This window comes from Dipodomys ordii, unplaced genomic scaffold, assembly GCF_000151885.1.
Source record: "Dipodomys ordii isolate 6190 unplaced genomic scaffold, Dord_2.0 Scaffold207, whole genome shotgun sequence".
In the NCBI taxonomy this organism is placed as follows: Eukaryota; Metazoa; Chordata; class Mammalia; order Rodentia; family Heteromyidae; genus Dipodomys; species Dipodomys ordii.
This window is the reverse complement of record NW_012267423.1, coordinates 2,051,969-2,069,197: the sequence shown is the minus strand read 5'-3', so window position 1 is coordinate 2,069,197 and position 17,229 is coordinate 2,051,969. Positions and strand designations below refer to the sequence as shown.

The window sequence follows — 17,229 nt, the reverse complement described above, 5'->3', positions numbered from 1 at the left end:
TAAAAGCATATGTAAAAGAATCATGCCTAGTATGATTTCACATGTGTTTTTAAAATGAAAAATGTTTATACCTATCTGGATGGAACATTTCTAGGTTGATATGTAAACTCCGGGGAATACAATGAGGGAATAAGGGACATACTTTTCTATGTATATCCCTTTTACTTTTTTTTAAACTATGAACATAAATTGGTAACTTTTTAATAAAAAATATTGACAAGCTGGTATATATTTCTCTTCATTGGCATTACTTTATTAAATTTCATCCATATTTTGACTAAAGGTACAATATAAAAATGTCTTTGTTATTATCTTTTTGATCCCATAAGCTATGACAGTTTGATGTACTTTGAATTCAGTTAAGTTAGGGTCTATAATACACAAGTTCATAACCCCTATCATGCTTAGCATTTAGTCAATCAGTGTGCAAGCAGAAGCTTTACTATTTACGTATTTAAGGAAAAGCCTTAAGAAAAGGTAGTTTAGATTTCCACTGTAAATACATGGATATGGATACACAACTTTGCTTAGGAAGTCACAATCTTTGAACCAAAAAAAAAAAAAGTGTTCTCAGAGTTATTCTGATACAGAAATCAACTTTGAAGAACGTCTTTATGGTAGACAAAGCTTTTAATGTGAGATGATAAATGAAAATCCCCAGTGGGCTTCAGTAGCACTGTATCATGGTTAAAATACTTTATATATGGGTTGGTGACACAACATTTGGGATATTCCTCAAAAGGCACATTCAATGAAAATATATGTTCAATATGTCACACTAAAAACCAGGATTTGTCTTCATGTATTATAGAAATATTGGAATCTGAAACTTGTATCTTTTCCTCTATCATTAGTTTGAAAAATAATCACACTTGCTAGAGAAAAAGGGAGTATTCACAGTGAAAAGGGGAAGAATTCATAGAAAAAGTACATAATACTTTTGTTCTATGTATGTTATTGCACATTGTCACTATTATTTGGTGTGATTTAATTGACTTCCTCTTTAGATAGTAAGGCAGATTGAAATGTTCCTCATGGTGTTCACTAATCAAAAAGGAACATGGAATTGACTAATAGATACTATAGTGTAGGTCTACGGGTGTGGCTCCAGTGGTAGAGCACTTGCCTCATAAGCACAAAGACCTGAGTTAAAAATCCCAGTTCCAACAATATATATATATATATATACATATATATGCATATATATAAATATCTTTTGTATGTAGTATTACAATGTACTAGACTGCATTGAGGGAAAAGAAATTTTTCAAACTTTGTTTTCATTTTGCTAATAAACCCTTCAGAATGTAGATAAAATGGAAATCACCATAGGGTTGTTATAAGCAATATAAAGTTTGATATATTTCTTAATGAAAAGATCATGAAGTTTCAAAGTCCCTCAGTTAAACAGTAAATATAAATATAAAACTAATGGTAAGGTCATCAAGCAAGGTAAGAATTGGCTTCACAGAGATAAGAGATGAATTTTCAATCTGATACAAAAATGCTGCTTAGTATTAGGGCAATAGAATCCTAACATCTTGATTCACATTTGTTTGGAGTATAAAAGTTGGGGCTTGGAAGGTAGCTCAGTGGTAGAGTGCTTGCCTTGCATGCATGAGGCCCTGGGTTCAATTCCTCAGCACCACATAAGCAGAAAAATCCGGAAGTGGTGTTGTGGCTCAAGTGGTAGAGTGCTAGCTTTGAGCTGAAGAGCTGAGGGACAGCGCCCAGGCCCAGAGTTCAGCCCATGACCAACCAAGAAAAAAAAGAAAAAAGTTAGTGCTTGTTCAGTGTTTTTCTGCTTATTTTACTTTATGGGGAAAATTGTGCTTTTAATGCCCCCAAAGCACACACATTCACCTGGCATTACATATGCAGATCTATTAACAACTCTGCTCCCTTAAGTGATTTGAACTTTTTAAAATAAAAAATGCTAAATTGTGATAAAGATCTCAACTATTACTATCCAAATTCTACAAAATGAGTGGGATGGGACTATTAGTGTTTGATGTTTTTGTATACTATTATATATTCGTAAATCTGCAATAGGAGCAAAACTATCAAAAAGTATTAAGCCTGCTTCTAGATTTTTAAATGTACTTACCTATTTTAGGCAGTGGTATCTTAAGAAATCATTTTTATCCCTTAAATTTCTAACGTGCTTTTAAAACATCCCTTTATTATTTACACATATTCTGGAGGTAGGTCAAAATTATCCTCTTGTTGCACATGAGGAAACTGAGGCACAGTGAGCACAGGTGACTTTGTTTCGAGTTAAACAGAAAATGCAGGATGAAATAATGGAAGGATTAAAATTCATATTTAATAGCTAACATGTGGCATGCATACATAGGTGTAAATTGAGCACTGCCTGGATGGCATTTGGTATAGAAAAACTATCTTGACTGTGATAGATTAGATATATGGAGTTGATTTCGCTGGTGTATAAGCACCAGAAACATAGAAGGGCCTCCAAAACTATCATATCCATTTTGCTCCTTAAGCAGCTTCAGAGCAAACAACTGAATGCAGAACCGAAGACCAAAGCTCAGTTGGGGTCAGGTGTCTCCTTGCTACTAGCATTTCGTATGGGCTTTAATACAAGGTACAATCATGTTTAAAGGTCATTTAATACAAAAATATGACATCTGAATCATGTAAATCAAAATATAATTCTGACATAGTGAATTATACCTTAAACACCAAAAAAAGAGTATATACAGAAAAGAGAAAAAAAATTCAATTCAAAACGTATGGTTCCATTCATATTTAGGATCTATAGCTCCTCTGAAAAATATTTCATTTTAGCTATACTTGTGCTTAACACAAAGTCTAATTTTCAGACTAAAATTAGCGAATGTCATCAATTATGCTCTTTCCTTTCCTTGCCCATATTAGTGAATTTTAATTTGGGGACTATGGATGGGTAGTAGAATATTCTCTTAAAACTTTAAGTTTATGGTATTCATGTTTGTACAAGTTGTAAATACATTTATCACCAAAAAGCTGTATACATTTTCTACTTTGCTAAAATTTTACGTAATACATTTTACCACAATAAAAAATTGTCCTTAAATATAACTTAGCCCAAATGCATATTTTTAGTGCTTAACAAAATAAGTCACTTAATATTTAGCATACAGTCTTTTTTTCTTTTTTTAGATAAAATTGCTCCATGTAGCTCAGATTGCTCTTGAATTCTTCTGCCTAGGCCTCCCTAGTGCTGAGAATATACTTGTGTGTCACTAGAAAGCCTACAAGGTCATCTTCAGTGAGCAAGAACTGCCAGGTTTATAAGCACATAAGAGTTAACTTTATCATTTGTTACAATATAAATGTAAGAAAGTGGTAGGGATGTAGACCTCTGAAAAAAATCTAGGAAGATAGACAACCTGACATCTTCTATAAGACCCTAAAGAAAGGAAAACAAACAGTTAATATTTTATAACCTGGAAAAATTCTACCACTAAAGTATAATGTTTTAGTAAAAAGTGAATATTATAATACTTATATCACTGATATAAGATTTCTTAAATCTACATTGCCAAAATAATAATTCCACCCCTAAAATCTTTCATAGTTTATATAAAGCTGTTCATCATATTTGTAAGCAACTTATATACAAAACATAAACCATATATGAAGAGGTTGTTTCCAAACATAAAAAGTCATAATATTCATGAATTTCTTAGTCATTTTGTTTTCAAAATTATCCAACTGATACCTTTCCAATAAAATTCATCTATTTTCCTATTTATTCAAAGTTTTATCATCTGTATTTAAGAATCTTGATTCTCCATGCTTCAGGACAAAAAAATCTTCAGTCTGAAGTCCGTATCTTTCTAGAGCTTCACGCAGTTTCACAGGAGGCTCTAAGTAATGCTGGCAAAGGACAAAAAGAAAAAAATTTTATATAACAATACATATTGTTGATGGAATGTTTCAAATGAGTTCAAACTAATATAAGCAACAAGTGTCTATACTATATTTTATACATATAGAAAATATTGTATATTTTGTAAAATAGAAAAGAGTAATAGATGATTAGTATGTAAATTATATATAAGAATAGAAATTGACAGCCTAAACCAAAAAAATGTAAGTTTTTTTTGGGGGGGGGGTCCAGTCGTGGGGCCTGAACTCTGGGCTTGGGCACTGTCCCTCAGCTCTTCAGCTCAAGGCTAGCACTCTACCACTTGAGCCACAGCACCACTTCTGGCTTTTTTTCTTTTTGCTTATATGGTGCTGAGAGGAATGTAACCCAGGGCCTCATGCATGCAAGGCAAGCACTCTACCACTGAGCTACCTTTTAAAGATTTCACCAGGTGCTGGTGGCTCACACCTATAATCCTAGCTACTCAGGAGGCTGAGATCTGAGAATCCTGGATTGAAGCCAGCCCAGGCAGGAAAAGTCCTTAAGACTTACCTCATCTCCAACAAACCACAAAAAAAGTTGCAAATGGAGCTATGGCTCAAGTGATAGAGGAACTATGCCCCGCCATAGTATCAGGAGAAAAAAAAATGAAATTCTTTCCCATTGAAAAATAACTTTTGTTCAATGTTTAACCAAATTTCACCATTGTTTCACCAACAATACAAATTCACAATCATGATACACTGATCATTTCTTTGCTGAGCTTTAACTTTATTATGGTGCATGATTTGTGTGGATCTGGAATGGCTTTTGATGTTCTAGCTGGGAGTAGACCTGTGTGTATGTGTGTGTGTGCCCATGCATGCGTGTGCATGCAAGCATGCACACCCATCTGCATGCACATCAGTACTTGGACTTGAATTCAGAATCTTGGCATTGTCTCTTAGCTTTTTTTCTCAAAGCTGGCCTTGAGCCATAACTCCACTTCCAGTTTCATTGTTGGTTCATTGTTACATGGACTTTCCTGACTAAACTGGCTTTGAACCCCAGTCCTCAAATCTCAGCTTCCTAAATAGCTATCATGAACCACCAGCATTTGGCTTGACTCCAGTCCAGGGTTCTTTATCTTTAATTTGCTGAAACAGACTAAAGAAGTAATATCCTTCTGATTAAAAAGGCAATATCCTTCTGGATTTTTTTGTTTTGTCTTGTTTTGATTTGATTTTGTCAGTCATGGGGCTTGAACTCTGGGCCTGGCAGTTGTCCCTCAACTCTTCAGCTCAAGGCTAGTTCTCTACCACTTGAGCCATAGTGCCATTTCCAGCTTTTTCCACTTATATGGTACTGAGGAATAAAACTCAGGGCATCATATATGCAAAGCAAGGACTCTACCACTGAGCTACCTTCCTAGCCCGAGTTTTTTTTAAATAGGTTAAATTTTTGGCAAATTATGACCATCTAGAAGATAACATTGGAATTAGGTGAGAAAGGCTTTTGACTGAACAGAATATACATATACACATACTCATGTATATACATACATAATTTTAGAGTTGTTATGTACTTTAGTCTGATTATACTGTAGTGAACAATTTGCTTATGTGCAAATTGTTTAGAAATAATAGACAAAACATTTCTGAAAATCTCACCAACTTTATAATTGAGCAAACTCATAGGTATTGAATCTCAGCACTTAGGAGGCTAAGGCAGGAGAGTTCCAAGTTCAAGGCCAGATTGAGCCACTGGGAAAGACTGTCTCAAAAATAAGTTAATGAATTAAGCAAGTGGAGTTTATTTTTTTTTTTTATTTTTTTTGTCAGTCATGGGCTTGAACTCTGGGCTTGGGCGCAGTCCCTGCACTCTTCAGCTCAAGGCTAGTGCTCTACAGCGACACTACTGGTTTCCTAGTGGTTTATTGGAGATAGGAGTCTGAGGACTTTCCTGCCTGGGCTGGCTTTGAACCATGATCCTCAGATCTCAGCCTCCTGAGTAGTTAGGATTACAAGCGTGAGCCACTGGCACCCAGCAGAGTTTAGATTTATAACAAGAATAATTCCTTTTTATTATTTTATTTTTGAGACATGTTCTTGCCATGTTCTCCAGACTGGCTTTGAACTCTCAATCTCCATGTCTCAGCCTCCCTTAGTGCTGGGGATTGTATTACGTGCTTATACTCCCAGTTCAGAGTAATTTTTTGAATTATATTAAGAGCTTAAACTTCAGACCTTTTTTGCATTGATTATTTCAAGACAGAGTCTCACTTTATACCTAAGCCAGACTGGACTATGATCCTTTTTGTTTGTCCCATGTCCTTTGGTTCATCACTGTGCCTGGCCATTGGTTGAGATGGAGTCTTGAAAAATATTTTTTTTGACTAGTCTGTAATCTCAGGCCCTGACCTCTGTCTCCCAAATTGCTAGGATTATAGAATTGAGTAGTTCTCCCAAAGTAATTCACAATAATTCTCAATGATTCTCCATATCAGTAAAGAACACAACTCACTTAAGGTAAAAATCTTCATTTCTTTCTTTGCACAGGATTAGCAAAATACTATTACTTCATCTAAGCCACTGATAACATGTATGAAATACATACAGAACATTCACACACACATATACAGACACACACATACACAGAGTAAGAAACTGTCACCAAATATAGCAGATTACAACTGAGAGATCACTCTCAATCTTGCTCTAACCCAAACTCTCATACTCATTCTCTCCCTCTTTCTCTCATTCACCTGTTCCTTCTGTCATGCATTCTTTCTAACTCCCATTTATTCATTTATTAACCCCATCATCCCATTCTCTGGCAATATGGCTAACAGTTGATACATCAGGACCTCCCAGTTATTGTGTTACAGAATGGCAAATCTCATTAGGTAATTTTGAAACAAACTGCATTTAGGAAGAGATGGACAGAGAAGGCTAAAATACAAAAACACTGGCACAGAGGCCCTGGACTATGGAGAATGCTACAGAAATCAATGTAAAAGCCAAGATCCAACATCTCTTTACAAATTTTGGTTATGGCAGCATTTGGATCCAAAAAAAGAAGAGACAGCTTTACTATCCTATCCTTGATCCTGAGCACTCAAGTTAGCAGCAGAGTTCTAAGGTTCAACTCTTTCAAGGAAAAATCAGCTCTTCTGCTTTAGTCTAGCAATCAAACCTCAACCCAATACCTAGTACAAAACAAAATCAAGATTTACTGTACACCTATAATCCCAACTACTTAGAAGGTAGAGGAAGAAGCATCCTAATTCAAGGCCAGCATCAGTCAAGTTAAGATCCAAAATCTACCTGAAAATAAATTACAGAAAGCAAAAGGGTTGGGGGGCATGGTAGGAAGCTTGCTCAAAATCCTTCCATTGATCAAATATATAATTAAGTCTATTTTTATTATAAACTTACCTCGTTTGCTAAGGCAAAAGTTCCCCAATGAATTGCCACAGATTTCTTTGCTTGAACATCAATGTGAATCCTTACAGCATCTTCTGGGTTGACATGTTGGTATTTCATAAACCACCTGATGAAACACAGCAATTTTGTTAATTCTGACCTTTGAGTATACTCCAAATTCTACTTACTGCTTTATCTAACCCACTTTTAAGATTCTGCACCAGAACTATGGACATCTGAGAAACAAACACCATCCCAGTGTGGTTATTTTTTGTTGTTTTGTTATTGTGCTGGTACTGGGGCTGGAAATCAGGGCCTAAGCCACTGTCTCTGAGCTTTTTTTTTTTTTGCTCAAGGTTAGCACTCTACCACTTGAACCACAGCTCACCTTCTGGATTTTTGCCAATTAACTAGAAATAAGAGTCCCAGGACTTTCTTGCCCAGGCTGGATTTGAACCACAATCCTCAATCTTAGTCTCTGAGTAGTTATCAATACAGGCATGAGCCTCCAGAACCTCGAGTTATCAATACAGGCATGAGCCTCCAGAACCTCGTAGAGTAGTTGTTTTCTACTCCTCTCCCTATCCCTTTATTTGCAACTCACTTATTTTAGCAACACACTTAAGAATAAAGTTGAATTGCCTACAGAAACAGCAACATATTAACTATTTTTCAGCCACTGAATTCACTTCAGACTCATCTGGAGAACTTTTAGTAAATACTGCTGCCCAGCCCGTGCCTTTAGTGAATCTGATTATTCTGGGTTGAGACATGGCATTAGGGTCTTTCTAAGTCCCCCATATAAGCTCAATGTATACCTACTATTGAAAATTTCTGGGACAAAGCACAATCGATTATGAGAAATAGCTAGAAACCAGGTCTGGAGGCCCAAATCAAGGCTTAACTGAAAAAAATAAAAAGATTCTGAACATAAAGCAAAACCTGGTTAGCAAAAGCACATTCACAGTAGGCAAAAACATCTCTCTTTAGTTCACTTTTCCACTGAAGGGGATAAAAGCAAAAATTTTGTGTGTAAATAACTGAGTCTCAAACAAAACTCATCCTTGTAAAAAAAATTGGTGTACATTTTGGTTTTTACTAATGATGCATTCTTATTTTGAAAGGCAAATACTTTACAATCTTAGGAATGAATCAAAGAAACTGAATTAGAAACTCAAACTCCAATTCTATCTGCAGAAATAGTTTCTTCTTGAACTTGTTAAAGTAGTAAGGAAACCAACCTTAGTGTGTAATGCCAAGCATAGTGGTACATGCCTATGATCCTAGCACTCTAAAGAAGTTCCTAAGTGTGAAACAAGTGGGGGCTACACAGCAACCCTTCTCAGAAAAGAAAAAAAAAGCCTAGTGTATAAACTTTAAAGATTAGGAGCAAAATGTCCTATTACTATCCCTAGAATTTTAAAAATCATAAAACTGAACAGAGAGGTGTTTGGTCAGGCAGAAGAGTGAGTTACTGAGTGAATAATTAAAGACAATGAAGTCCTGAGACTGCAAAGCCTTGAAAACAACAAGGGCTCTGTGAGGCACAGGGCCTCATGTAAATCCCAGCTCCTGCAGTCTGGGAATGCCTCCAGAAAGTTTCTATAAATTCTCTGAGCTTCCATTTCCAGTCTGTAGGTATAAATTTAGACCCACCCTATAAGGATGCTATGATGTTTAAACAACACAAAATTTATGAAGCCATCAAATACATCACCTATTTGAATCCTCCCCAAATAAATAGTTGACACCTTCCAAAGCAAATTATAAATATATATATATATATATATATATTTCTAATACTAAGGCAAAAAAGTGTACTGTACTAATATTGACTTACGTTAATTGTAGTAAATAATCAGGGGCCAAACAAAGGTAAATATCTACCCCTGCCTTAAGGAAACTAGCAAAATGCTGAAAATGATAAAGTTAGTAAAGACAAGAAAAATGGTTTTAGTGAACTTAAAAGGTTAACAACTATAGCATCAGATGGAAATAGAAGATCAGATTTATCTGATTTCTCTATGCATTAAAAAAAAACCCACTGGCTCTTTTGCTTATAGGCTTACCTGAAATGTCCTGTAATTATCTGTAAAAGCATTGTCCAATGATGGTGTGGCTCTAAAAATATGTGAAGTATATACCACACTGGAGAGTGAATTGGGAGTAAAACAATCTCACCACGGGATACATTTTATACTGAAATAGGACCATCAAAGAGACTCATTCTGTAAGCCAACTCCTCATTTTCTCACTCAAGACAAATGGAATTCATGCATCCCAATTATGGAGAGAAAAGTAATTACATAGGAAAAAAATCCTCCCTGTGAAAGGAAGGAAAGTTAGGTCTGAAGGGCTGGGGCTGTGAGGGAGGGACAGGGTGATAAAAAGAGTGACATTGACCCAATGCATAGCATTCATAAACTACTTTGCTTTGTACAACTACTTAATTTTTTTTAAAGAGTTAGGCCTGATTACTGGCTGTTACGTTTACTTTTAGTTTAAGTGAAATATGAACTTCTGGTGATGTGTGATGCTTCTCTTTATCTTGGTCTCTTTTCCTTTGTAATGTCATTTCTGAGTTTGAGTAACTATCTGATGAGAAGGACTGTGATCAAAATGTTTAAAAATTTTAAAGAATCGATTTGAATCTGACCCATCAAACCACATCAACATATAAAACTGAGCCCAGGACTAAAATCATAAATGACATAGTATCATAGCTTTTGAAGTTAACTTAGCATGTGGTGGAAATGTTTCTTTGCCAGTTTACAAACCTTGGTTCATAAGCACCAATAGGAATAGCTGCAAGGTCAAAAGGTCCAAATCTCTTCCCTATCTCTTCAAAAGCAGGGCAATAGCCAGTATCTCCTGCAAAGAAAAATCGATTCCAAGGCCCCAAGACAGACCAGCTGCCCCACAGAACCTTGTTATCATCTATTAGGGTCCTTTTACACCAGTGCTGGGAAGGTGTAAAGACAAAAGTGACTTTATCATGACCAGGGACACAATTCTCCTCCCACCAGTCCAGCTCAATCACGTTCTCACAGCCACATTTTTGCATCCAGTCAAGGAGACCCAATGGCACAAACCACCTCAACTCGTTACCAAATCGCTCATTCAAGGTGATGACAGTACTGTAGTCCAGGTGGTCATAGTGGTTGTGACTGATAAGGACTGCATCTATTGCGGGGAGTTCGCTTATCGTGCAGGGAGGACGACGAAATCGCTTTGGACCCATGTACTGTGATGGAGAAGCACGAGAACTAAAGATAGGATCTGTAAGAAATATGAGCTCATCCATTTCCACCATCAGTGTTGCATGTCCCAGCCATGTGACTCTTAAGCCAGCCTCCCTCATTCCTGCTTCTTCAGGGTCATTCACAAAATATGGTTTAAGCACTGGGAGCTCTTTGTCAAGTTCCTGTATATATAAAGAAAAAGGAAAAGAGTCAGTTAGAATTTTTTAAAAGAGGTATTATATCATCACAGACCAATTTTGACCTCAATTATAGTGAGAAAAGCTATTTCGGGAAAACTGAAGTCATTTGATAAACTTGCTAAGTCTTTTCTTTTTGCTTTTCTCTTGAAAATGCATCCTTAACTCCTTTCTAGATCTGACTTAATTATAGTATAGTAATCCTAATCCTAAATACAATAAACAAAAGGGAAATGAAAATTTAAAAGTCTGAACACTGCTACATTTAATTTCTTCAAAGGCCCTCTTCTGAAATACCATAAGTAGATTGGCCTAAATGTGGCCATTTGGCTATTTTCACTTCACTGGACTGATGTATTTCCCTAGAAGCATGTCAGTCCTTAGAAATAGTACAGAAAGCCAATGACAATTGATTTCATAGCTCTTGGATCTCAGATGTCAGTCTAATTTTTTTCGTATATATAACCTGAAGTGGAGCATCATGATAACTTTAGAAAATCAAATTCATAAATGGTTCTTCTCATTCCTTACCCTTTAAGAGGTAGGTTCTTCTCATTCCTTACCTTTCAGATGCTTAAGAGGTGATTCTTCCTAATCAGAGTTTGAAAAAATATGACAAAAAAGGAGGGAAGTGGGAAGGGATTCTTACTTATTTGAGGAAACCAAGCACTCACTTGACATTTACTTGGCTAGGTCAAACAAACTTAGTGGTCTTCCTTTCTGAAAGCTGCAAAGGGGAAAATCCCAAGACTCAAAATTAAGTACACTAGTTAATGTTTTACTTTTCTTGGGAAAAGTGGAAAATCCTAATGTCCATTCAGCCACTATTATTTGCCAGGTATTTAAGGGCATTGGTACTATTGCCGTCTTACCTAACCAGACCAACACAGAGAAGAATCACTAAGAAATGGCCAAGTTCATATAAACATTTAATCAAGAGTGGAAGCTAGATTTTCTCGAATCAAAACATCTCTCTTTGCACTAAACCATGATTTTTGTAGCATAAATTATCAACTTATACTAATTTATTTCCTTAAAAATAAAGAAAGAAAAATACTGAAAGGGCACCTATAGATCAGTTTAGCAATGTCCTGTCTTTCATACAAAGATGGTAATGCAGTTGTCTTTGGGAATATAAACCACTTTGGTTCTAGATAGGAGGCAATTAAGGTATAGGTTGTGGTTGTTCTGCAAGGACTCCAAATTACTAAGTGCTTTGGTGATTAACTGTTTTAGCCATCTAAAACAACTTCTGAAGTAAAAGGCTTTCTGGAAAACCTTTTACAGTCCAAACCACTGTTAGAATAGTATGGTATTTTGAAATTCCAAGCCAAAGCCTATTACAACCAGATCTCTCAGGATCTATTCTTCAGGAATGCTAAGTTTGCTTTTAGCCAACAGTCATTATATAAGTGGACCACTACAAAGATTCAAAGTCATGGTTACATGGATTGAAACATTATTATCTAGGTGTTCATGTATTAAAATTTTTACTACAAGTAACATAAATAAAGCCATATTTTTGTTAATGTATTTTTTATTTTGATATGCTTTAGACTTTGTGGGTATCCGTGAGACAGATAAAAAGGATTTGGTTCAAAACATACTTTTTTTTTTTTGGTCATGGGACTTGAACTCTGGGCCTAGGCTCTGTCCCTCAGATCTTCAGCTCAAGGCTAGCGCTCTACCACTTGAGCCACAGCAGCACTTCTGGTTTTCTGGTGGTTTATTGGAGATAAGAGTGTCATGGACTTTCCTCCCCGGGCTGGCCTTGTTCCTCGATCCTCAGATCTCAGCCTCCTGAATAGCTAGGATTATAGGCATGAGCCACCGGCATGCAGCAGATCATACTTTTTAAAAGATCAATTTAAACACTTTAGTAAATCTTCTTCTTCCAACTGAGTTACATTTTTACTGTCTAAGGAAATGTAAAGCCCTATAGTCAGATTTCTTTATTTTTATTTTTGGCAGTGCTGGGGGAATGAACCCAGGGACTCCTGCTAGTGAAGCGGGAGCTCTACTAGGCCACACTCTAGCCTAAAGACAGATTTAATTAAAAATAAGTAACATTTAAATTTGACACACTTACTCTTAAGTCATACGTGAACACTGCATAATTTTGTTACCAAAATACCTCCAATTAAATTAATTGTTGATGGGGCTGGGAATGTGGCTTGGTAGTAAGAGTGCTTGCCTAGCATGCATGAAGACCTGGGTTTGACTCCTCAGTGCCACATACACAGAAAAAGCCAGAAGTGGTGCTGTGGCTCAAGTAGTAGAGTGCTAGCCTTGAGCAAAAGAAGCTTGGGGACAGTACCCAGGCCCAGAGTTCAAGCCCGAGGACAGCTAATAATAATAATAATAGTTGATGGTAATAACATTTTTGCCATACAGTGTATACTCAGAGCATTAAGATCCATCAAATGGCTTTGTACTTTTAAATTCCTACTTGGAAGAAAACAGAAAGTCTTAATATATCTATTTTAGCAGAATAGGAAAAGTCAAGGAGCAGCATTAGAGTTGAGAGAGGGGTTATAGAATTGAGTTAAAATATAAACCAATGTAGAAGTCTGTTAGATGATGTCAAGAAACAGCATACATTCCTTTGCTTTAGATAAAAGTCTGGGAAGCAATTTAAAGCCCTGGAAGTTGTTGCCTCTGGTAAGAGAACCTGGGTAGCAGCCCTAGAAGACTAATAATTTTCCTTGTAAGCCTTTTAGCTCTACATTAAGACTATCCACATGCATTTTTTCTTGTTAAAAGCTCATTTTCAAAATATATCTTACTCTTAATGTCATACATCTAAGAAGGCATTTTACATTTTTAAATATTTTGATGTCATGTAAACCTCAAAACAATCTCAGTAACCCAGATTAGTCTGTCATTCTTTTATATTCCAAAGTGTAAATAAAAATAAAAATGGAGTTGGTGTTAGCTTTCCATTAGTATAATGAATACATGAGCTAAATCAACTCACAGCTCACAGTTTGGGAGGTTTCAGTCCATGATTATGTAAGCCCTGCTGTTTTGGGACTGTGGCAAAGCACCATATCATGGTTGACAGCACATGGTAGGGCAAGTCCCACTAACCTTTTCAAGGAACATCCCCAAAGACCAGCAGACTTCCCACTGTATCTCAACTCTTAAAGTTTCACCACTAGCAAGTTGAGCACCAGTAACTCATACCAATAATCCTACCTACTCAGGCAGCTGAGATCTGAGGATCAAGTTGGAAATCACCTGAGGCAGGAAAGTCCATGAGGCTTTTATCTCCAATTAGCCACCAAAAAGCTAGAAGTAGAGCTGGGGCTCAGTAGAGAGTTAGTTCAGCCTTGAGTATAACAGTATAAGGACAGCATATAGACCCCAAGTTTAAGCCCCAGGCCTGAATAAAAAAAAAAGTTTCATCACTAACATCAAGCAAGGAACTAACATGTGGGCTTTGGGAGACACAGAAGAGCCCAAACTATAGCAGAATTTTCTGGTGGCTTGTGATGATAATAAGGCCATAAGTTTAGAATCTAAAACTTGAACCTTGTTTCTAAAGTCCTGCTGTCCTACTTGTCTACTTGGCCATCCAAGTATGGCAGTTTGTTTTGTGTGTCTCTCACACTCAACTGTTCTGTAAGCACTTGTATAGTAGTCAACAATTAAGACAGCCTCCTCCAACTAATGAAACTCAGGAAGTGTATGCCTCCCCTTCCTTGAAATTCTCCAATTGTCTCTTTTCCTCTATGCGTGATTACGACTCACAGTAACAATCAGACAAGGTCACAGAGCCAACAACAGCACAAAGCAATGACAGCATCTGAACAATGTGCAGCCTGTGAACTGGCAATCTGCACTCATGACCCAGAACAGGCAAACATTAGGAATGGCCCAAGGAAACAAACATTGTTTTCTGACCAGGCAACTAAATTATACAGCTTGTTATGACCTTTTTTCATTATTTAGAGTTATAATTAATTTGTAATTTAATGATGTTTATTCCAAAACACTTTCATATTTATATACCTAACAATAGCATAATGTGATAAAGTATGTCAAACCATAATGTCGCAAAATGTATAATTATCATCTATATATTATTTCCAAATTAATCATTTGATATTGTGATTGACTTAATAAATTCTAGCTTCCCAAGATCTAACCAAAGCAACTTCTAGAATCTGAATTGCTAAATTCTGAGTTGCCCTAATCATCTAAAATAGATGTTGGGGGGGGGGAGGATGGGAAGGAGAAACAAAGGAGGAGGCTACAATGCTTGATAAGAAATGTACTCATTATCTTGCCCATGTTATTGTAACCCCTCTGTCCAGTATTTTCACAATTAAAAAAAAAAGATTTTTCTTCCATGAAAAAAATAAAATAAAATAAAGTAGATGTTCACATAATTCTCCATGTTGTTGTTTTTATTTTCAATGTATAGCACAATAACATTTTAGAATCAGTGACAGTTTATCATTTCAGTAATTTAAAAGGCTTAAGTAGGGGCTTATAGTTATCCCTGAATAACATAAGTCAGCCTTCATTTTATCTAATTGTAGGCTTTTATTAAAAAACAGAAGAAACAAGACATGGGTAGGAGATCTGTAATAAAAACTGTTGGGGGGGTAGTGAAATAAAAACTGTTGGGGGGGAGGTAATGATGAAGGGAATGAATTTGATTGAAATACATTATATTCATACATGAACACATCAACTTTGTACAACTAATATAGCCTAATGGTGAAGCTATTTACAATCCTACCTGTCACAATTCATCACTTCCTTCCTGTAGCTTTGAAGCATTCTGTCTATACAGACCACAGGTGATAATTCACACATATGCTCAGGCTGAACTAGGAACCTGGGGATATGAGTTACACTATTCACTTTATCTCCCCTAATCCCTGGGTCTTAATTCATATTCATAAAAGCATAGTTGCCAGATGCTGGTGATTCATGCCTATAATTCTAGCTACTCAAGAGACTGAGATATAAGTATCACAGTTTGAACCCAGCCTGCGCAGGGAAATCTATGGGATTCTTATCTGCAATTAATGACTAAAAAAGCTGAAAACAGAGTCATGGCTCAAGTAGTAGAGATCTAGCACTGAGGAAAAAAAAACTTACAGACACTGCCCGGGCTCGGTGGTTAAGCTCTAAGACTGGCACACACACACACAGAGCATAGTTAATTTATCCAAAAGAATGTAAGTCAGGATAAAATAATGGTCCTACACAGCCCATGTTCACAATAGCCAAGCTATTTAAAAAAAACTTCTAGAAGTCCTACAACCAATAAATGGATTTTAAAAAGTGTAGGGCTTAGTGCTTGCCTAGCATGCATGAAGCCCTGGGTTTGATTTCTCAGTACCACATAAACAGAAAAAGCCAGAAGTGGTGCTGTGGCTCAACTGGTAGAATACTAGCCTTAAGCAAAAGAAGCTCAAGGACAGTGCCCAGGCCCTGAGTTCAAGCCCCAGGACTGGCAAAAAATAAAATAGAATAAAATGTGTTATGTAAGCATGAATATATATGTATACATATACACAGAACAGAACTTTATTCACCATCAGGAAGTTAAAATTAGGTCATTGGCAGGGAAATGGACAGATCTGAAAGAAGTATCATATGAGAGAAGAAAGACTCAGAAAGACAAAGGACACATATTTTCTCTCATATATGGATGTTAGGTCTAAAATATAAACATACAAGTAAATACATGGTCATACGCATATAAATAACATGAATTGACTAAAGTAGGAAATACACAGGAGTGAGACTCTATGATGTAACCCTTTGAAAAATGAACAGTTAACTAAATAAACATCTGGAAACAAAAATATCTTCACGGGGGCATGGAGGCTAATGGGAGGGGAAGCAAATGAACAGCAAAAGGAATGATGGGCGAATATAGTGTTAATATTGAACGTACACATGTAAGTGGCACTAGGAAACAAGACTGGTAGAAGAGGTAGGTAGGAGAAGGGGAAATAAGGAAGGAATGACTTATCAAGATGTTAAACTAAAACCCTCTTGTACAAGGGTTTGAAAATAATTTTTAAAAATAAGATAAAATGATGATTCAATAGGGAAAAACAGTTAACTAACTGGTAATATAGCCTGGTAATATAGTTTACAGCAAAGCTAAGAAGTGTCTGTATTAAGAGTATATATAACACACTCAACAAGAGCCAAGTACTACCTCTTTGGAACCTGGAACACCACTGTGATCTTTCTCCATTATCACCCATCTGAGAATATTCGGAATAGAGATATTTTTCCATGTTGGCCATGGGTTAACGAATCTCCCATCTTTTCCTTTCTTCGATTTAGTTACATCTTCCTCTAGTCTGTAATCTAATTTGAAGCTTTTTCTGGAAAACCTAGATGAATCACTTCCTCCTGAATTCCGTGCTGAATTTTGGCGTTTTTTTACTGCTTCTTTGGGATACTGGCTGCTTGTCGTTGAGGATTGGTTAATTTCGTTTTCATCCATGTCTTTTGGAGAACTAAAAAAAAAA

At 36.3% G+C, this 17,229-nt stretch overlaps 1 protein-coding gene across 1 annotated transcript in view; it reads right to left on the bottom strand.

The window, feature by feature from the left end:
- Window positions 1-1,765: 1,765 nt before the first annotated feature.
- The window catches only part of Napepld (N-acyl phosphatidylethanolamine phospholipase D), a 32,964-nt gene continuing 17,500 nt past the window's right edge, over window positions 1,766-17,229 (bottom strand). Inside the window, exons 2-5 of the mRNA XM_013035257.1 lie at window positions 16,911-17,217; window positions 10,059-10,705; window positions 7,294-7,408; window positions 1,766-3,885 (exon numbers count right to left, since the gene is read on the bottom strand). Of these exons, the coding sequence (XP_012890711.1) occupies window positions 3,754-3,885; window positions 7,294-7,408; window positions 10,059-10,705; window positions 16,911-17,204 (1,188 nt within the window). The 5' untranslated portion in view covers window positions 17,205-17,217 and the 3' untranslated portion in view covers window positions 1,766-3,753. The remainder of the gene's footprint in view (window positions 3,886-7,293; window positions 7,409-10,058; window positions 10,706-16,910; window positions 17,218-17,229) is intronic.